A 22,913-nucleotide genomic window follows, 5' to 3' on the forward strand; every position below is an offset into this window, starting at 1 on the left:
ACAGTGCTGTTAAAAAAGTGAGAAATCATTATGAAAATAATTATGTTTCATACATTTATGTGCACCAAAACGATAAATTGAGCAGATATAAATAAGCAATAAATTAATTGGCTCGTTGCTCGTAATAATCTAATTATTAATAATTAACCTATTAGCAATATTAAAAATAATTTGTAGCTAACAGACTGTTTTCGTGAACGTATAACGTAACAAGTTACAACCTTATCCATGTACACAAACAAGGATCGTCATCTGTTAAGAAGAGTCTGAAGAAGAATTAAGTAGAGTTGCCGGCAATACCCTTGCATTCTTATTATTATTATTATTATTCTTATTATTCATTATTCTTCATTATTCTTTACACATTCTGGCTGCCAGTGTCATGCCTGTCCCCGATTTGGCTATTTAATGTGCTAGATGAAAGTAGCTCAACGTGTGTGATCTATCTGAACTGTATATATTCAATAGTGATCTGAAACGACCGACATTATATTTAATTAAGAATACATATTCAACCTCTGAAAGGATTCTTGTGCTGCGATGAGGTTCCCGATTTCTGTCGTCATCTAAATGTGGGTCTAATACATGGTCACGGGAGCGTCCTGACTATGTCATTATATAGACTTATTACAACCCCACTACAGGGCTCGCGCCTCCTCTCACAATGAGAACGATTTAGGCCACTACGCTAGCCCAGTGCGTATTGGAGGCCTTTGAGAACTTTATGTATCTTCTTCTTCTTCTTCAGCCCTTTTCGACCAAATTGGTGTAGGCATCCTCCAACGTCTTCCACTTCGACATTGAGCTGTGTGGATCCAATTCGAGAACTTTATGTATTTACATAATGAATACTATCCTACTATAAATCTCCAATGTTAGGTATAAGGTCCCAAGGTGTAAGTATGGCGACCTCGCATCGGCTAACGCAGCGTTGGTAGTTGCTATTAACAATCATACCAATTACTAGCCGATCTGGCACACATCGGCCTCCATCTAAAATCGCCACCTATTGCAATATACACACAAAATTTCATCAAAATCGGTCCAGCAGTTTAGGAGGAGTTAGGTGACAAACACAAGCACAGAAGAATTTACCTTTCCCATTCTTCCAAATACAAATATTTCAGAACCTAAATTAGCCGAATCGCTCTAGCCTTTCTCGAGTTTTAGTGATCCTAATGAACAGCAATTCATTTATATATATATATAAAACACCTATATTATCACCTTTCAGGTGATTTTTATCGACTTACAACGTATCGTACCCTGGTTTTCGGAACCTAATACTTATAATAATTTATTGCATCCATCACACAGTCTGGACTAATTCTATTACAAAGATCGCATTGGCTTCAAAAATAGAGGGCCTGTCCCTACCTTTTGGACCAATGCTATCTTGAAAGGGCTTTTCTAGCTACCCGAGGGACAGTACAAGACTATTACATTAAAATCTAGATACTTCATTTGTTCTAGCATATTCTTCTTTCCTACTCGATATTGTGACGACATCTCTTCGCTTCACCAACGCGTAGATATATCTGAAATCAGACATGATGTTCAAGGTTGTTTTAAGTAAATTTTTGCTCTTATCATATTTTTCGCTTTTGCCCTCGTTCTTGGACCTCGTTTGTTACAGTTTTTTACAAATCCCAACGGAACGTTTTTGTTACTCTTCAGCGTTTGAACTAACTCTATGCCAACCAATCAAGGTAATTGGTTGCTTAGTTAGGACGTCAAAGACAAAAAAACAAAGATAGATTAAAAATTTTAATATTAGTTAGGATTGGTCTGAATAGCATGTTCAAGTATGAAATGTTAGATCCTGGTATCGATTCGAAAAAAATATATTGTGTATAAATAGGTATTGTGTGTTCTATCAAGAAATTCTAAGTTACCAGCCAGAAGCTTGAATATATAGATTTGAAAGTTGGCACTTTGGATACTGCCAATTTTTAATCCTTGGAGAGCACTTTATATGATATTAATTCCTGATTACCCATATTGAGCTTTGCAGCGGCGCGAGTCCAAGCTTATAATCCTTCTCTCCTTTAATCTTATAGGAGAGGAGTCTAGCCATATGGCACTAACTAATAATATAATACTGAGGATGATGTATTTATTTTAAACCTCAGCTTAACAAAAATTAGACAGACTCTTCAGCAAATTAATCTTTCATTAGAAGGACGTGTTCCAGAGCTCCAAGATGATCTTAATGCATTCGCCTATTGATGCGTCGCGGTAAGATATGCCTCGTAAATAATAACATTAATTAATTTTTATTTTTAACATTAAAAAATTTGACAGTGGCCAGTTACCTACAGCTGTCTTTAGGGTGGTAACTGGTTCAGGTACTATGACGCGTAGCACCGATTAGATGCTACCGATGTTTAATGCAAATATCACACCCCTAACAGACTAGCCCGTTGCCATTCTTAGGCTGCATCAAATTCATCAGGTCAGATTGCAGTCAAGGGCTAACTTGTAGTGGAATAAAAATAATATTATATTTAAAAAAATATACGCCATTTATTCTTGTCAGCTTTATCGAAACAAGTTTATTTATTGATTGACGTATTAATGAACCGGGTCGATTTAAAAGAAGATTTTATAATAATCCATCAGGCGATCATTTTGTTGAAAGTGGACGTAAGCACGTTGTTAATCACTTTCACATCGTGTACCTGCATATATTTTGTTTTATTTCTTTAACACTCCAAATCTCTTATAAAAAAAAGCATGACAAAAGTTTCTCTTTCACAAAAATTTTGCGTTGCAATATGAATCTGGAATATAAATCACGCAATGGAGAGTGTGTTTGTATGTGTCTGTGGCATCGTTTTTCCCGAACGGATAAACCGATTTTAACTTTTTATTTTGAAAGTTGGATTAGTCGTTTTCTTAGCTATCTTTGATGGAAATTGGTCCAAAATGACCGCTGCCACAAGATGGCAGATAACATATCTTTGCACTGGATATCGCATGAAAGGGCTCGAAGCTAGAAGGGCTAGAAGAATAATTTACACTATATGGAAATTCAGGGTTATTTTTTTAATAGCTTTTTAGTTTTATTAATATTTATTGACAATGTATGCAGGTATATCATAAAAGAAATCATTTTTCGTTAATTTATAACTATAAAGGCAACTAGAAAATAGACTTCGCAGTAACTTATCAAATTCTTATTGTTCGTCTTCGTGATAGCAAAAAATAAAGTCTGAACTCAGCTAATATATGCCATTAGTGTATTTACTTTTTTTCATCGATCTACAAGTTAAACCTTGACTACCTTACCAAAGGAATGCAGTCTAAGATCGCAACTTTTATGGACTATAAAACGGGTTATAGGTATGGAACTTATATTAAAGCTATACTCCTAATCAGTTTCTATTCATCATCGTACCGGAACGCTAAATGGCTTTGCGGCATGTCTTCATAGGAAAGGTGGTAACAATAGTACACCTACATCCCATCCTTTGGCATACTCTTGTCATAATGACGTTTTTATCGTAGAAAAACAAATGAGCAGTACAAATACTTATAACTTCCCCAACTATACTTTGTCAGGGAGTTCCCATTCCAACCCCTCCCAATAAAGCATCAATTGAGTGGTACTTTAGTTTTCGGTAATTAAGGAATTCTTGATGATACCATTATCAGAGCTTGTTATCCAAACTTCAGCTCTTGTTATTATAATTTCAGCTTGATCAAAACTTAAAACTTTGAAAACGCTAAAAGACTAATTACAAAATTTGACTCTTAATTTCAACTGCGTGTAGACGAAAGAAGTTAAAATAAAATCTTATAATTATTGTATACATACTTATAAAAGAGATGCGGTACTAGACTTACATAAATAACGCCAGGGCTACAACTGTTAGGGCGGCGTCAAACAAATAAAATGCACCAGGAAACGTGTCTATCGTTTGCACGTAAATAAAACTGGAAGTCGGCATGTATATCGAAGGCGCTAGAGCCTCCATTACGCCTATCACTGAGCTGAGTTTAGCTGTAAAGAACGTAAAATAAGATTAAAGCAATAAATAAAAATAGATGATAGCCTATATAGTAGTTTAGACTTTGGCTACACTTTCCGGGGGCCCAATTCGGCTACCGACAAGCAGCTCTAACTTTTCCAAGTTATGTGTGTTTTAGGCAATTACAAATCTTAAACGGTGAAGGAAAACATCGTGAAGAAACCTGCATAACTGAAGGTTTTTCATAATGTTCTAAAACACTTCCAATTCCAAGTCCAATTTTGCCGGCGTGGTGGACTGCTGCATAAACCCTTCTCATTAATTAAATAAAATAAAAATAAAATAAATTATGGGAGAACACTATGCACACACACTATGCATAGATTATAAAAGCTGTTGCCCTTGTTCTTCGACCGCATCAACGTTTTGATTAGTTCAGGCGGCACAAACAAACAAACAGACTCTCGCATTTATAGTATTGGTAAGGATAACTCAAAAATTAACACTACGAGGGTCTTAAACGTGATCTGAAGATAAGTCCACGGAATTCACTAAGTCAGGAACTAACTGGTTAAGCTTGTAGAGTAGGTTATCAATAATACAGGTTTGAAATTGATATAAGATTCATAACATTAGAACGATAAATTTGCTTTAAAGTATGAAACTTATGACTATCTTATTTGGAGCACTGATACATAGAAATCCACTGCTGAACATAGGTATTTTGTAAGAACTTCTCACTCCTCAGTTCCTTGCCGCGTGTGTCCAGCGACTCCTCTGAGATTCATTTAATGTCGTCTGGCCACCTAGTGAAAATGTATCATACAATAATTAAATGGAGTAATGGTTATTTTCTCAAAGTTTAAAAATCCAAAATTTCATTTATTTCAAGTAGGCCTAATAATATAAGCACTTTTGAAACATCAAGTCTGTCTGTTTGTAGTGACTTTAAACTAACCACGGAGGGATTCGCGAAATTAATTTGAAAGTACAGCTCTTTTCTGCAATATAAATATATCAACGTTATCAACAGCTTTCATCAATAATTCACAAACGGTGGATTGAAGTTTCCAATCAATTGTTGCAACAACATTCTATGATAATTAACCAGTTAATTTTATAAAATTGATAATGTAATGGAAATCTGTCATTATCAGTGCCTCGTATTTCTATATACTCGTATTATAGATCCAGGAAGCAATTATATCGAATCATTACCAACCTGCGAGTAATTCCCAGTAACCTACATTACAAATGGCTAATGAGCTATAAGCTGTTATGTAAAGTTACGTAGCTGATGCGGTTAACTCCGTCGAGTTCAACTTTTAGCAATGCGATAACTTTAGATTTTCTGCATCTTATGATTTAAGAACCTTTAAACTAAGAGGAGGCATCGTCTCAACTCTACCTTTATAAATCTTGATTAGATTTATGAAGGTAGACTATAAAGCTGAACTATGGTTCTGAACCTGATCAGTTATCTTCCACTGTCTGTGCCACACACACTTTTAAAGGTGAACACACTTTTAAAGACTGTTCACCCCTTAATTAGTGGCCTTTTCCTTATAGATTATAATATTATAACTATCCATGAAAGTTCCCTTAATGATAGGTAAGAAAGAGGTAGTATAAGATTCCTTAAAGCAACTTTTATGTCAAACATTCCCGAGGAACTATAACCCTTTGTAGGTCAGATTCACAACCAGTTTGTTTCTTTACCCTGATAAACCACCTTCTTTCACTTGAAACCTAGCTTGGCCTTAGAGCTATTTTTGAAATAAATTTTGGATTATTCTCGATGAAAATGTGCGAAAACTAAAAGTTACATACCAACTTCTTCCACAGCTACGCTTTTAGTGGCGATAGACCTTACAGCAGTCAGGCCAGTATGACTGAAGATGTTGAAAAGTGGCGCCGTATAGAACCACGTCCTGGTGGGAGAGAGGGCGAAAGCCAGGCATCCTGCTATCCTGCTCACAGCAGCCAGACAACCAATCATGCTATCTTGAACGTGGAATGTTCTGCATAGGATTGTTATGCAGAAGAATGTTCCTGGAGAGTAGAGATTTTTACCTGTTTAATTATTTAAATAAATATCAAATGCAAAAGTTATTTATTCCAAGTAGGTCGACTTTATAAGCGCTTTAAAAACCTGTCTACTTTAACCACTTTTAAATATAAAATCTGTAAAAAGTGGGTAGCTTTGTCTTATTGTAGTTCTAGATCAAATTAAAGTTGTCACTCATAAGGCATCTTACAAAGAAATACATTTCAAACAGTCAGGGTCAAGAATCACATCACACAAAATTTTAGTCAGGAATAGATTGAAATTTGAATAGCAAAGTATCAGAGTCTGGTACTTTTACAGATTGAATATTTGTAGTACATATATATAATGTGCTAGGGAACGTTAAATCTCCATTAATTCACTAAGGTAAAATCCTTGCATGTGGTAAGAATCTAGAATACTATGACAAAGCCAAACCTACTTGTTAACCTGATGTCATCCTGGCATACAAACTTATGTCCTAACCTTAGTGATATTGGCCAGTATAATCTTTCCAATAGATTCTATCCAAGATTTTTTAATCTTAGGTTAGTAGGTAAATTTCAGGGCCAAAGGAAGTAGACTCAAGACTTCCCTACGAAACAGTCAAGTCAATCGATTGATATGCTGATGACGATGATTGGCCAATCAATCATATCAATCGTTTGACGTCCACTGCTTGACTGTTTTGTAGGGAAGTCTTGGGACGCCTACATTGGCTCTGCAATTTCTTTTGCACACAGAATGCCCTAGAATCAAATTTCTATTCCATACATTATCAATTTCGGTATCCGTTGACTACAACCTCTCTGTCTCTTTGATTATTTCGTGTGCGTATTTGTATAAATGAAAAAGAAGTTTGAAAAGTAAGGCAAAAATGTTAATTGTAAAAAATTTCACACACCATATTAGAGAAGTCCTGGTGATCGAATTAAGATAATATTTATAGGACTCACAGCGCGCAAATGCGAATGCAGATCCTGGACTGCATAAAAGTAAATAGATATATTTATATTTTTAGCCAAAACTAAGCTAATACTAAATATCATCGAGTATTAATACTATTGCAGTTACATCCACAATTAACAATTAAGCAGTGTTACAATTGTTCCCGGTCTACCCCACATCTTACGATCTAAATTCGTATACATTTTTTACTGCCTTAGACAAAATTGTGCCTGCACTAACTTTGAAAGAAGATCTAAAATGATTGAAAACCAAAAGTGGCCGCAGCATCGCCATATATCGTATTTGTTTTCGGAATCCCGCGACACCCATTCGTTTTCCTGACATGAAAAGAATCCTATGTTGCTAGCCTATTTCTTCTCCAGGACGCCAGCTTTCTTGACAAAATTCGATCTAGATCGATGAGATGATGATAGTCTAGAGGCCGACCGTGCTTAAAATAAACCTACACGTGTATCCGTTATATTGTGAATAAAAAATCGCTTTACTCCATGAGAAAACCGGTTTATACATGATTTTATGTTTTTAAAGAATGATAGTTACCTAAAGTCGGTTACGATTGCAACTAACTATCGGCAATGATCATAGTGTCATCTAAAAATAAGCTAGTCCTCTGATTGACCTTTAAGTTTTATTCATAAATATTTTATAGGTACATACTACATATACTTTATTATATGACTTTATTATTTAATTTATCATAATATTTAACATCGTTAACATATGTTAATAATATATTATACTTACATCCAATATTATATAATAGATAAGGTGCTGAGAGCTGCTATGCTGAATATATAATCTATGTATTCTACACGGTCTAAAAATGCATTTTGAAATACTATATTTCTGACTAGATAGTAGGCCGCTTTACACACTTCCGTATAATTTTCTCATAAAATATTTACTGTGGACCAATGCATATAAGCGTCGTGGAAGGTCTAGTTATTGGGAAAATTATTCACTTTATAATTTATAATTTACTTTTAGGTTCTATATACAAAGTTAGAAAGATATAGAGAAATGCATTAAAAGTCTTACCAAATAATCCAAGCACGATATTGATCGTTCCATACACACTGTATTCCACTGAATTGAAGTTAAATTTTCTTATCGCGTACAAATAGCTCACTTGCGAGTCACCTGAAAAAATATTAAAAAATACGAGTTAAATAGTAGTTACGGTAGGAAACGGTCAGCGTCAGCACAGACTGAGGTTCCGGTACTCGCGTACATCAACCATCTTAACGTCGCGTCGTTCATTCTGCATTAAATGAAGTTTAAAAATTGTACACTAAAAATAACTGACTGTCTACGAGTTTGTAAATGAATTGAATTATTATCTTTCATTCAGCTTAATTAATATTAGATATAGTTTTATAAGATAAGAGTTACAGAATAACCCACTCACTCTATTCCTATGACTTGTTTGTAAGAATACCGATATAGTAAAAAAAAATATTTACACACGCAGCAATCAAGAGTCTTACTACCGTGGCTTAAAGCACTATTATTTTAATATTGTTGCCGTTCTCGTTACAGAGTTATAAACTTTTTTTTTTGGAGTGAAGGAATTTCATATGAAAATATAATATTGCTTTATTATTAGTAAGCCTAATGGGCTTGAATGGGTATGAAATAAATAATAAATTTTGTGACGTAAATTTAGCAACTTTTTATCCAAATGAATGTTTTACTATTAAGTCATACATTGTAGTGTGTATACAATGGATGAGTGCTTATAGCTACGATCATACTCGTGACATTTTTTTCCATTTTTATCTTTATTCTCCTCCATAAGACATACAATTCTGTTACAGAAAATATTCAAATAAACGCACAATATGTCGATGATCCGTCGAAAAAAGTAGACGTGGGAGTAACTGTAGTAAGCCGCGTAATATGCGTGGCTCCTTATTGTTATCGGTCATGTTTTGGGTTCATTAACTTGTATGTCAATAACTACATGTGGCTCATTGTTTTATATATCTCTTAAAAATTTCGCTGTAGTTACGAGTTGGTGTGTGCTATTTATTTTCTAAATATCTCTTTCTTATGACGCAAAAATAGGGTTGAGATAACACAACAATTTATTTTCTGAAATGCGAAGATAACAGCGGGGAAATCCTTGTGGTAAGGACTTCAGCCTCCCTTGAGGGGGGGGGGACTTAATTCGATCTCGAGGAAAACTGCATGCCTGAGAGTTCCTCAAAATGTTCTCAAAGATATGAAAATACTACCAATCTGCTAATGGGTTAGATTGGCGGACTGTGGCCTAGCCCATTCTCATTCTGATTATATCATTACAATTATAGTTCTACAGTTAAAGACATCTTGGAGGGCGAAGCTATCTTAATGTCTTATTCTTTATTTATTCTTATCATTAAAAACAGGAGAAAAAAATATATTTCTAAAGCTAAAAACAACATATAATGTATTAAGAAATGTTTTTATTATGAAGAATAAACTATAATCTATTTTTACTAGTAAGGTGGAATATAGTATCCACAGAATTTACTAAAACAAATCCATGCGAACGAAGTTTCGATCAAAATTTAACTATGTATTTGTTATTGGTGTGTTAATTGTCAAATGTTAACGTAACTTCTTATATTATGTAGAAGACGTCACCAATAAATATGCAAATCACATGTTACATGTTTTTAGAGTGCTATGTGGCTGATTTGTTGCAATATTGTTTCTAAATAAATTAACATAACGTTATGTAGAGGCGTTTTATGAACTGGATGATGTTATAGTTACCTTATTACGTAGAGTGAAATTTTACAAAAAAATATCGATTTAGAAACAGCGAAAGAATTTTTTCATTTGCTGTTTACAAATAATAAAAAATATTTTTTTTTTTAAGGAGAACTTAGCGCTTGACTGTGATGTCACTTGAAGGTAATTGACGTACCTTTAAATACCTACAAACCTGACCTAACGGTACATATGTGAGTTTCTTAAGCCCTACCTTATTAATTTCTACATCCGCCATCTTCAGCTCTTTAATATCCTAAAAGAGAGAAATATAGCATTGCCCCACACCCTACTCTGTGGCAATTTCAGGAATAAATTATTTAACTTATCATCAATATAAATATTAGAAGCAAAAATAAACTCGTCGTGCAGTTTACTAGGCTACATAAAATTGCTAATTCATTCAAGGGCAATTGTATATTATTTTATAATAAATAACCGTATGAAATCTTTGAGATGTCTCTCAATAAGTTCAAAGTATAGTTTTATTTAGTAAAGCATGAGTGTAAATTGCTCCATTTTTATATTATTTAGAAGATCTTAAAAAGCAATCAATTCACTCGATCGCTTTATTTAAACACAGATGACGTCATGCCGTTTGATGAGACCGTTTACGCGGCATTTTTAAAAATATATTTTTAAAGCCTGTTTTTGGGTACATTAAACGCTAGAAAAAATATTTTTTTATGGTTTTATTTAAGTTCTATATTATTAATTTAAAACACAAACTGATAAGTAGTCCGATTCTCTATAGGCGGGTATATAAGTTCAGTTGATTGAAAGGTACCTACTTGGTAATTGGACAATACGGCCAAGTAGACTGTTGATATTTGAAGGCAGGCCTTGATTGGCTAATGCGCGAAGGTATAATATATGCCTATCTGAATGGGCCAATATAGGTTCGTGAAACTTTGTAAGATTACTCGCTAAGTTACGGGTACATAGTTGTAGCGTATAAAATGCACTGTTTGTGACGAACACATACTTACTCTATTTTTCGCATTGGAGCACCGTGGAAGGGCAAAATCAAAGTCAAAATAAGAATGCATTTTTGATGCGTAGGTACATATAATATCTGAACATTGTAGTGAGATGATGGTAATAGGTACATTCAAAACTTAATACAAGGTTTCCAAATAAGTACGCCCTGGTCAAAAAACTTAGCCGGGCATTGTTTTTTTATCACCAACTCACATTTTCGTTTAAAAAAAGCCTGTTTAGAACAATAATTTACCCTCGAGCGTTTATGTGGTAAAAAGGCAATCGATTATACTATAATAGGACTTTTCTAATTTTTTTTTTTTTTTTCTTTTTTTCTTTTTCTAATTTCTATTCTTTGAACTTTTTAAGAGACATCTCCACGATGTCGACAGGTATTTATTTTAAAATTGTACCTTTACAATTTTAACAAAAAACTATTTTTATATAGCTTAGCATATTGTATGCACTGTAAGTTTATTATAGCTTCTAATGGGCTTGGCTCTGAATCCTTTTATACTATAGATAGGTGATGATGACGTTAAATGAATTTCCACGGATTTTTCCCGAATCACGTTTAGTTTTCACCACCTAGGAACGAACTTGAACTTGAACAAAATTTTCCTTGAAAATTTTAACACGTACGTTAAAGTCCTTGAGACATAGCATATTGTTATTATTTGTGACCTTGTTCATTTAGGTATTCGACGAGTTTCTGATTGTTTACAACAAAGCAAATATTACAATAAATCAGCGATACAAATGAAATATAATATTAGGTAATGACTTATTCAATATAATCGTTGTAAAAGATTTTACACAAAAACACAATTATTATGAACTTTACTCAATAAATTTAAGGTTTCTTTAAACTCGCCAACAACCTGATTAACCAGTTTGACGAGATTTTTTTTGTAACATATGTGCGCATCTATTGATAAAAATAATTAAAAAAAAAAAATCTGCATCAGCGTTCATTTTTGTTTTTTATAAATGCATGAGCCCTTTCTTTTACCGGGGTAAACGTATCACTGCAAACTATTTCTTTAGCAAAGTTTCTCCAAGATAGGTCAAGCCAATCGAAGGTAACCAATTCTATTTTTTTAAATCCCACCGGAAACTTTTAATAGCAGCTTTTCATGTAAGTATGCCAAATTTCATTTAGATCACTCCAACGGTTAAGCCTTAATTAGTTAAGATTTGTGGTTAAAGAATAAGTAGCATAAAAAAAATTTGCATTCATAATATTAGTAGGTAAGTATAGAAGAGTGAATAACACCTGTTTGGTTTTCAATCCAAGAGAAAAAAAATTAAATTAGAGGTACTATTTTATTACATTTTCTTGTTTGATCGCAATATTGTCTTTTACTGCATTCGTGCGAAAAGATTTGAAAAACTAGTATAAGCCAATTAATATCAGGTTAATACCAAGGAGCTGAGCAAAAGAATAAAATCGCGGCGGGCGATGCGTGGCGGTGGATCATTATATATTGTGTTGAGTAGGGGATGAGAGTTTGTGAGGAAAAAATATTTACCTTTTCAAATTTTTCGTTGTATATTGTGTTGGATTGCCTATTAAACTTTTTATGGTTTGGCTGAAGAGATTGGGAACCTCAAAATACCTTGGAAAATATAATATGTTAAAGCATGTTATCTTGGAGGCGAGTGGAGCGAGGAGTTGCAGGAAACAAATGGCATAAGCAGTGAAGTGTGAATGTTTATACAAAAGAGCTATGTTCAGCAGTGGACATAATATATCATAGTTATTCGTCATATTGAAGAATGCTTTTATTTCTTACGGTAGACCTTGTGGTATCACATACTTTTCTCACGTGACACTATTGACATATTTTATAGAATACATGTCACAGGACTGCAAAAATCATCACCCGTTTTATGAAGGATACTAAGCCGGTTGGTTTTGGTAAGTATTCATAATATTGAAATTTATTACCATACTACTTTTTCAAGCGATTAAATATTTTAGAGAATTTACTTTAGGTATATTAGTTCAATACTGGGCAGTGTCAGCCTCAGCTGTGTTTATATTTAGGGTCAAATGGGCTCACGGATAACTAATCCAACAGTGATAAGGTTATGGCACTAGATATATTAATACGAACAAACGTTCATACGCACCCACTACGTGTAAATCGCCGGAGATCGAACTCGATCCTCCCAAAAGGAAGCCAAAGCCCTAACCACTAGGTTATCCCCCTTTTAGGTAAACTGAAATTTCTAGTGATGCTTATATGATTAAATTTTTAAAAGAGCCTTTTATAAGACAGCTCTTAAGGACCTGAAAGAGTTTTTTTTATTTTGCCATAATTTAGCACTTGAGTGCAATCTCACCTTGTGGTAAGTTATGACTTCCTGGTAACCTGGCAAACGCATCAGGGATGGGAACCACTCGAAATATACATTTTATATATCAAAACTTAGTAATGTTTTGTTTTGTTAGTATAGTAAGACCTTGAACCTTAAACGCAGATCATCACTGAGAGCTCTAATATATAAACAATGATGACCCTCAATTAACATACAAAAGTGTGCAAAAGAAAACCAGTGAACTTATCAATTGCAATTGTGGAGCAGTCATTTTGTCAAGTGCCAACATTAATACTCAAGGTCCCAGTTAAAGGAAATTTTATAATAAGGAGGATAAAAAGAAACACGAGGCTGCGAAACCACACACTTTCAATAACCTTAATATAAAGCTACTAAGTAGGTACTTATAATATCTATGTATAAATGTTATAAGGTTGGAGTATTCTTTTCGTTGGGGCCAATCTCTAGTAATACTAGTCTGTTCATATTGGTAGAATCCACAAACCTTTGAGAACAAAATGAAGAAGTCTCAAGCATGCTGGATTTCTTACATAATTCAGAAAAATTAGAGGAAGACCTAACCATCAGGGTACCATTAACCTATCTCTAACTATATTTTTAAATATTTTATAATAGAAAGAAATCATTGCAATTTTACCTTTATTATAAAAAAGCCCACATGCTTTTTCACAGATTAAGCCATGTTCCGGTAGATAATATTAAATACTTTCGTTAATCTATATTTTAATTAAGTTTGCCCTACTTTGAGCTAATGATTTTCCAGACCATTGGCGTATATAAAGTGATTATATGAACGACAGCAATAACAGGTTTTTTTTAACTGTTGTTACCTACCAATATTTAGATGGCTTTTTTACAGTAAAGATTAACTCATAAAGCAGATTGCTAAACTTTTGGTAAGTTAAGAATCATCGCCTTTAAGTAAAGCAGCACTTTGCAGGTCACGCAAGAAACACGAAATACTACAAATTGCCGCCCTTTCATTTATTTATTTAGAATACATTATTGCACACACTTAAAAACAACACAAAAACACACAAGAAATAATAAAAAAGTTAAATACAGTTGTGTACAAAAGGCAATCTCCCTCTACCTCTTCTTTTTTTTCCTAATTCTAAGGTTGCCTGGCAGAGATCGCTATTAAGCTATAAGGCCGCCTTTTGTATTACTACTTCTTTCGCTGTTTCTGTTTTTGTTATATTTTAAATGTTGTGGTATACAAATAAAGAGTTTAATAATAATAATCTCTTACAGAAAACCCTTGGTGAAAGTAATAATATAAAACATGAAAGAGGGACAGTGCAAACAATGAAACATACACAGGCGAGAAAAAAAAAATATACATATATAAATACTATATACCATATACTATACTATATACTATATAACATACACATATAACAATTAATAAAATAAATAAATATATATAATAAAATAAACATATTTATATACATATATATATATATAATACACAAATGTATGTACCTCTATAGTAATACAATCTTCACAATAAGTAGTAAGTAGTGTAACAAATATTGTACCAATACTCATAAACACAATCTGCTTTTGTCATGCTAAGGCATAGGGTTTGAACCTCATGTATCTACCAGTTATTACAAAGGCAACCACGTCCTTAAGACTGGAACAAGGCTTTGCTGCTTGGCGACAAAGTAAGCATGGCGATAGTACTTACCCGAACGAGCTCTGGTTCAAAAATAAATAAATAAATAAATATACTACGACAATACACACATCGCCATCTAGCCCCAAAGTAAGCATAGCTTGTGTTATGGGTACTGAGATAGCTAATGAATATTTTTTTTATGAATATAATACACATAAATACTTATAATATACAGATAAACACCCAGACACTGAAAAACATTCATGTTCATCACACAAACATTTTCCAGTTGTGGGAATCGAACCCACGACCTTGGATTCAGAAAGCAGGGTGGCTGCCCACTGCGCCACTTGGCCGTAAATAAAACTCTACTAATACGAAAAAAACGAAACACACAATCTACAAAATGGGTCAACCAATGTTAATTTTCAAAGGCAAGTGAAGGACTCGGAAAGATATATTTCATATATCTAGATGTAGTCTAGATAACAAATGTCTCTTTCGAGACAAATACTTAACAGGCAGTCACAAGATGTTACAAGTTGTCCTTATACTTTACTATGCATCGGGTTTTACCACTTGCAGAATTAAATGTAAATATTAAGATTTCCCGCCATAATCTATTTCTTTTTATATTGCTTATGTTTTGTCGAAAGACAAATCATCAACAATTTTGAAGCTCAAAAAGTTTTATGATATACACAAAACTTTTTGAGCATAAATCACCAGAACGATGATTTCCCTCCCTGGTTTTAAGTTGGAGGCCCCCGGTTCAATTCCCGGCTTGGACTATTTAGGAATTTATTATTTTAAAATATTCTCTGGTCTAGCGTTAAGCTTTGGCTAGCTGCCCGCCTATCGACTAAGACGTGACGCTTAACGATTTAGCGTTCCGGTACGACGCGGCCTAGAAAAGGTTTAGGGATATGGTAATGCCATGCTACCTCACATTTTAAACCACAGCGATCACCGCTACGCCAGGTACGTCGTCAAAACTACATCTTCAACATTTACTTACTTGATATGCTAAACATAAAATCCAGAAAAAAAATAACGCCCGGGTCATGTCATAACATATAGCCCTTGCGTCTTTTTTAGTAAGAAAATATCAGAATAACCATAGAAGTAATTGGGCAATCACTGATACAAATACGGTCTAACACTGGAGTCTATTGTTGGAAAAAGGGTAGGATTCTATTTTTTGGAATTCTATATGAGATACCAAATAAACCAAAACAGATTAAACGTTTTTCCTATAGTCTTTTACTTAAAATAAAAAAACCAAATCAAACAAAAAATAGTAAACTATTTAAATTTGATATATATAATTATTTAACAATAATGTAAATTTGAAGTGTAGAACTATTCCTAATAGGTTTAAGACTGGCACCCACCCTAGTTACCTACTGCTCTAAGGTACTTTATTTAACGGTATGCGAAAACAATTATTAATTGTCTAATGTAAGTTTATTCAATAGTCATTCTAAATGCAACAGTAATTGCATTTAATAAAATGGATGAATGGTGTGACGTCATAGAAAAATAAATAGCTTAAATAATAGAAATGATTATTCATAAAGCAATTATTGACATTCAGTTCGTACATTGTTCTTCTCTTTTCTTAAATGTTTATAATTAGTTCTTTCAACTACTTTGTGAGATAATTAATATTTTAATTTATTTTAACTGTTATTATTAAACTTTATAATATTTATTTTAATGTCATCTTTTTAAATTTAATCGTCTGTTATTTATTTTATGCACCATTATTATAATCATTTTCGAATGCTGATTGCAATAATTATTGTCAACCATTAAATCTTCAATGAATAATTATACCCATTTATTAAATTAAATTAGGATTGCCATTCTATAATGACAAAATGGGTTACAAAATTATTACTTATCTATCTAATTGAGTATTATGTAAGTTTATTTGATTTTTTTGTAACATACTTAACGCACCACCCACTTTCCAGTTTTTTATCGGCTTCGTACGCTCAGGTTGCTTTTAAAAGATCACTTTTAGTGATAAGGCCGCCTTTGCACGCTAGCACTAAGTATTACTGTCTTCCTTGTATTTCTCCTATTGTGTTGTGTTACAATAAAGTTTTTCTATTTCTATTCTATTCTAAAACTACAACAACAAAGTGGGTCTTATTAGCATTATTTCAAATCTCAAACTCGTTTACATTTCTACAGCTAGAGATCTGGACCGTTTGCGAAACAAAAATCAGAACCTATTTACTCTGATGTATTAGAGTTTCAATATTCGAAAAAAACTAGGATTAGGCGTACAAATCTTATGTGATCATTATCATCAACTCATTTACGGCCCACTACACGGCCTCTTCTCAAAATGAGAAGGGTTTAGTCCACCACGCTGACCAATTGTGGATTGGTAGACTTCACACGACCTTGGGAATATTATGGAGAACTCTCAGGCATACAGGTTTCCGCACGATGTTTTCCTTCGCCGTTAAATAAGTAATGTTTAATAGCTTAAGTAAAAACGCACATAACTCCTTAAAAGTAAAAGGTGCATGCTGGGGATCGAACTCGGTCTCCCCAAAAGAGAAGCTGAAGCCATACCCACACGACTCACCATTCAAAATCAAATCTTATGTGTTATGTAATAAAAATCTTATGTACTGGCTCTAAATTACAACAGACCGGGATAAGTAGAAGGAAAGAGCCACAAAATAGGACACAGAGGGCTACAATTAATAATATTATGTAGGTGAAGTGAGTTTTACACCTTTTTTCGATTGCTAAACATGGCAACAAGGAATTAACGTTGCGTGCTGAAGTAGTAGTTTACCTCGATCGTTGGTGTGTAACGACCTAAATGCAGTTATACATATAAGATTATTCCGCAGACATTAATGAGCAATAAGTTCCATGAAAACAAAATGGTTCACATTCAATTAAATTTTTTTTTCACTGTCTTCGATGCAATATTTCTAGAGCGTTAGTCGTATATAACGTTCATTAGCCGTTAACTAACTCCGCTCTGTGTTAGCGAAGTATTTAATTTATGTTGATTAATTGTGATGATCGAATCGGAAATGAGGGGGAATCTCTGGTTCCTACAGAGATTTGTTCTGGTGCTTCTAGAGATCAAAAAAGTTGCAATGGGCACAACGCTTCGAGGAGCAATAAATATAAGGTTAGGTTAGGCTAACCTAGGAAAGCTGACTATAATGGTAAGGTAACATGTTATGCAAGTTATATTAAATCTATATGGATATGAGTTCCTCCCGTAATTCTCCACGCGGCTTCGTACCGGAACGCTTAATCGCTTGGCGGCACTTCTCTATCGCCAGGGTGGTAACTATCCGAAGCCGCAGCCTCCCACGAGACCTGCAGGGCTAGGAGGCAAAAATTATATCCCCCGATCCCGATCCCTGCTAAAGCACGGGATTAGGAGAAGTTTATTTGTGCGCCAGTGCTCGGAGACTTGATGAAGCTATGGGAGAAGATAAATGAGTGATTCGCGGATTGAATCCCGGACTTTCCACAGCGACTACTGCGCACAACCATTCAGCGTGAAAGTTATTAGAAAGAAGAGCCCACCTCGAAAACCGCAACATCAGTAAGTACCCTTCCCCATAGATAAACGTCATAAAATGAGTTGCAGAGAATTGGTGGCCATAGCGACAAAAGGCCTTAGACTGTGGAAAAGATGACTTCTACTTTTTGTAGACGGTTTTTATGATCACGATGATAAGATTAACTGGTAAAACATAGTGGTTATTTAGCCTTTGTTAGTATGCTTTCACTGGGTAGGTATACCTCAATTTGGTCAATAACCTAACCTTAGGCCTCCTTTTTGGTAGGACAATCTTTAGTCCCTCGATGTTTATTCAGTACAGTTTGACATGCATTGGCAAAAAGACAAACTCTTACGCCTAAGGAATTATAAAGTGTTCGGAACCAAACAGTGGCGAATTCATTCTTCTCAATTCTTCGAAAATGCTCACCTATCCGGTTAGTGACTTGACTCCACGTTGTTTAACCCGCTCAACCAACTGTTTAGTTCAAGCAGAATAAAACGTAATGTTATCGAATTTAGAAGATTAAATTATAACTTAGAAGTACTTTTTACCTACCTGTCATTTTGATTAAAAGGGTACCTCAAAACTCTATGACAGCTAATAACATCAATTTACTTAAACTCATTCAATAATATCAACTAGATTAAAATTATTTTTGTATATTATCTGGCCTATTTAATTAGTATCTACCGTAACTCATCATCATCACCGTATTATAAACCGAAGTATAATTTTTTTTAAGTATAGCAAAAATATTAAACCATAAAAATTATTGAAATATAAAGTCTGTCACACATTTATTCAAATCTTCTGTTAAATAAAGGTCTTTGACCGTAACTCGTACATTAGCATCATTCGTCATAAAATACGATAATTATTGTCACACACGCTTGATTTCATCTCAAATGACCACTTTTATGTATGAAACGTCAGAGCTCGTGAAGCTCCTCGTCTGATACGACTTTTATCTCAACCACGTCCTAATTATTAATATTTACCAAGTTTTGATAAACGTGACTATATTTACACATTGTGATCTAAAAGCGACTAGAGAACTGTCGTACTACTATATAACCCGCAGTGGCATCGAACCCTTACTTATCCCAATAACGTTATAATTCCGAAATGCGAAAGTTGCAACGGCAGAGACGGACTAATCAACATACATACATACATAGGTTTACTAATAAAAATATCCTATGTATCAATCTTAGATACCTAATAACCGAAATCCTCATCATCACCATATTCCAAAAAGGGGAGGGTTTAGGCCGTAGCCAACGGATTAATGAGATAAAAAATAATATCATTAAAATCCAGTTAAGTTATTTTAACATGAATATAGAATAAAATCTGTAGATGCTACCTATACCTAAATGAATTATTTTTAGGATAAAAAGGTAACACGGTTCTACGGTTTGTAAGTTTATCTTTATCCAAAAATTATGTTAATTCGTAGCTGGCATATGTCTTTTATTATTAATAATACGAGTAAATCTTGTCACAAATCTTAGGAATGAAGATTAAATATAATAATAGTAGTTCTATCATTTTCCTACTCCACCATGTGGCTTCTATGATAATATTATTTGATCTGAAGATTGTGATTGATTTAAGATTGATTAGTAGCTCCAGGCGATATAAAATAGGTACAAAGGGACAACAACAAGCTCACTAATATTATTAGAAGGAAAAAAAACTTGTTTGATCAGAAATCATTACCACTCACCGTATAACGGACCAACCATAATGACGTATAGGATGACCACTGATAATATCTGCTTCCTCATCCCATATGCACGCGGTCTTACTGCCACCAACACGGTAGTAGTAACCAGACCAAATACATCATGCCACAATTGTTTAAAGTTACTTTGCCCACTCACGCGCACAGGCCTATGTACCTCAGAAGGCAACACGTCTTCAAGTCTTAAAACACCATATAAAAACGCACTAGCATGTAAACATATTAACGTAGAAAATACACCATAATATCCTAAAGACTGTAACAGTATTCCACTGAGTACTGTTCCCGTGGGAGTACCTAAAGTAACACATATTGTAACTAGGCCCAAACGAAACGTCCTGCTTTCCACTGTAGTCCTATCAGCCATAAAACTGTACATTCCCATGAATATAACGACATAACTGCCAGTAAACGCAGCCGGTAATGCCTCTATCAATACAGTAGCGATCAACGATAACTCATAAAAGTAGTATGTAGCTAATAAAAGACCAATGTTCGTGATAATTTCACCAAAAATTGGAAGTAGTATACATATTTTCCGTTTCTTAGTCTTGTCACTCCACGCGCCAATAAACAGCACCATCACAGCCGGTATTCCTGTCTGTAGGGGAAACTTCCATGCGACTACCTTAGCCACCAACGACTGTACCTGAGTTTGTTCAAACGTCAGGCCAGTTGTATTTCGATCTCTTATACGATCACATACCTCCTCACTGAACGCGCAATTGACGCGGCACGATTTTTCCAAGTGCATGTTCTGTACGGCGAGAGACGACAATGCCGTACACAGCATGTAAACAAACAGGCATGGTTCCACTGTGATCTCACGGAACAAGTATCTTATCTGTTTTAATAAAATTTTAGATTTTTCCCGCCACGTCTCCTCTTCTTTATTACCAGTGAGCCGCAAGCTCGATTTGGTGAGATCAATTGTACTGCAATCACTGGCTGTCATATTCAGCGGCACTAAAAGTGAGAGTTAGTAAAAGTGGAAGCACTGTTCGTTATTTGAACCACGCACTGCACTAAGTTGGTATGCGGCGCCGGCGACCGATAGTGACTACTTAATCCGAGGCTTTCCGACTGTCGTTTCCAAAAACCAGAGTTGTTAATGTCAGGTTGTAAAATCGAGCGCGATATGAGAGTGTACCGAGGCGAGCAAGCCACTCGCATCTCGTTCGTTACGATAACAGAGGTCTTGCCGTACTCGGCAACTCTTTTAATAAATAGCTAATTTATCTGAGCACCTTGAGTTACGCATCGCACAACATTGTTTCGCTTCTTCCATTCGAATAAAAAACAAATAGGTATTAAGTGCTTAAACAACTGCGAATAATTGAAGTGTCACTAAAGTTACTGGCTGTCTGGTGCGATAAAGGAAATATTTGTTTTTATTAGCCAATTGGTTTATCATCGATGTAACACCATTAAGAAATATTTGTTTATTTTAGTAACGTCTTTAAAAAAAAAAAAGTAATGTGGCAAAGTACACGATATTACTACACATAGGTGTAGATATTAACAAGTTCTTAACATTTTATAACCGATTTATGAAGGACGGCTGTTAAACGTAAATAATATTATAGACTTTTTACTTGTCTCGTTTCCATGACATATTTTACAATGTATACAATAATTAATCTATAGTTTTTGTTCCTACATAACCGTATATTTACAAATAAATTCAGTCATTTTAAATAATTTCTTCAAATTAATTTCATAAAATGCTGATTATTTGAAAGATAGCTTAACCCAAATACACGTTTAAAATATGTTCTAAGGCTTTCTGTTTTCCAGGGTAATTTGGAACGATTAGCCGGTTTCTACGATCTGCAGAAGCAAATAAAAGATGTCGCAAGAATTAATAAAACTAAGTTCTTATTAACACAGGAAACACTAAACTGATTTAACCAAAACTCAAGTCCATTTGAGTCAAAGAATCCCTTTATAAACAGTGTAGACTAGTTATTTCTATAACATTATAAATACTAATACTGAATATAAAAAAAGGAATTCAGCGCTGATGAATTACGGGCAACTTATAGTTGGAATTTTCTTAATAAATTCGTTTACTTTATGACCTATCTTAGTTTTTTTTTATTTGCTCTAAGTCTGTAATACTCACGCCATTATAAAATTGTATGCCAGACCAAAATAAGCGGAAAAGAAGAAAGTGTATGCTGTTTTACTCATGCACTTAATTTAATTTATCAACTTCTTTTGGTGTATTTTTGTTTATATTTTATGTCTCTTTTGCCGATCAATTCACATCGTAGTAATGTAAGTAGGTAATTCTTATTTAAAGTTTGTTTAAAGTTAGCTTACTACATAAAGCAATTTTAAAACGTCAAGTTTGTCAGTTTGTGTTTTTAAGGCTGGAACCTGCCTTCAAAACACAAACTGACAAACTTGAGAGAAGAGGAAGCCGGCCGGCAAGAAAGCAGTTTCTCTTTTCAACATCTAAAATTTACGTTTAACGTTCATTTTTGTAATATGTGAGAAATGAGAAGGACGGCGGTTCCATGCGACCATATCATTAAGAAATTCATCAATTTTATTCCTAGCTGAAATATATGGGTTATAAGCATATTGTTTAAAGTTATGTATTGCGTAAACTTCAGCGGACAACCTACTTTGGCTACCACGTGCTAACAGCTCTGGGCCAGGGCAAGGATGTGTTCCTCAGTTCGTACTTTCGGGCTGTGGGCATTGTGTACATACCGTCTCTATGGGGAAGCGAGACAATAAAACCCGTCTTAGCAACGATATTTTTATTATAATGTATTGATGTATAGTCCTTACAGTTCTTATATTGTATGTAATTATGTTTATTTAGTGTTTTAGAAGTGCCCCGACAAAAAGTCTATTTAATCCCTGATGTAGCAGGTTGACAGCTAGGTAGTCGGAGTTT

General features: G+C 34.2%; 1 protein-coding gene across 1 annotated transcript; it reads right to left on the reverse strand.

The window, feature by feature from the left end:
• Nucleotides 1-1,245: 1,245 nt before the first annotated feature.
• On the reverse strand, nt 1,246-20,957 carry LOC120633350. Its single transcript, XM_039903543.1, has 5 exons — nt 19,985-20,957; nt 8,029-8,130; nt 5,805-6,026; nt 3,850-4,006; nt 1,246-1,538 (listed from the first exon to the last, which is right to left on the reverse strand). Exons 1-5 carry the CDS (start codon nt 20,955-20,957, stop codon nt 1,445-1,447), a joined length of 1,548 nt encoding a protein of 515 aa, XP_039759477.1. The 3' UTR covers nt 1,246-1,444.
• Between the last annotated feature and the right edge of the window lie 1,956 nt (nt 20,958-22,913).

Source organism: Pararge aegeria, chromosome 21 (assembly GCF_905163445.1).
Source record: "Pararge aegeria chromosome 21, ilParAegt1.1, whole genome shotgun sequence".
Classification (NCBI taxonomy): domain Eukaryota; kingdom Metazoa; phylum Arthropoda; class Insecta; order Lepidoptera; family Nymphalidae; genus Pararge; species Pararge aegeria.

What these genes read in the sequence shown, in the direction of transcription:
- LOC120633350 (XM_039903543.1), bottom strand. Translation starts at nt 20,957, where the DNA reads ATGACAGCCAGTGATTGCAGTACAATTGATCTCACCAAATCGAGCTTG. An exon ending in TATCGTGCTTGGATTATTTG is followed by an intron (nt 6,027 to 8,028) that starts GTAAGACTTTTA and finishes TCTACTCTCCAG; the next exon opens with GAACATTCTTCTGCATAACA. An exon ending in GTAGCCCTGGCGTTATTTAT is followed by an intron (nt 1,539 to 3,849) that starts GTAAGTCTAGTA and finishes GTCTGATTTCAG; the next exon opens with ATATATCTACGCGTTGGTGA.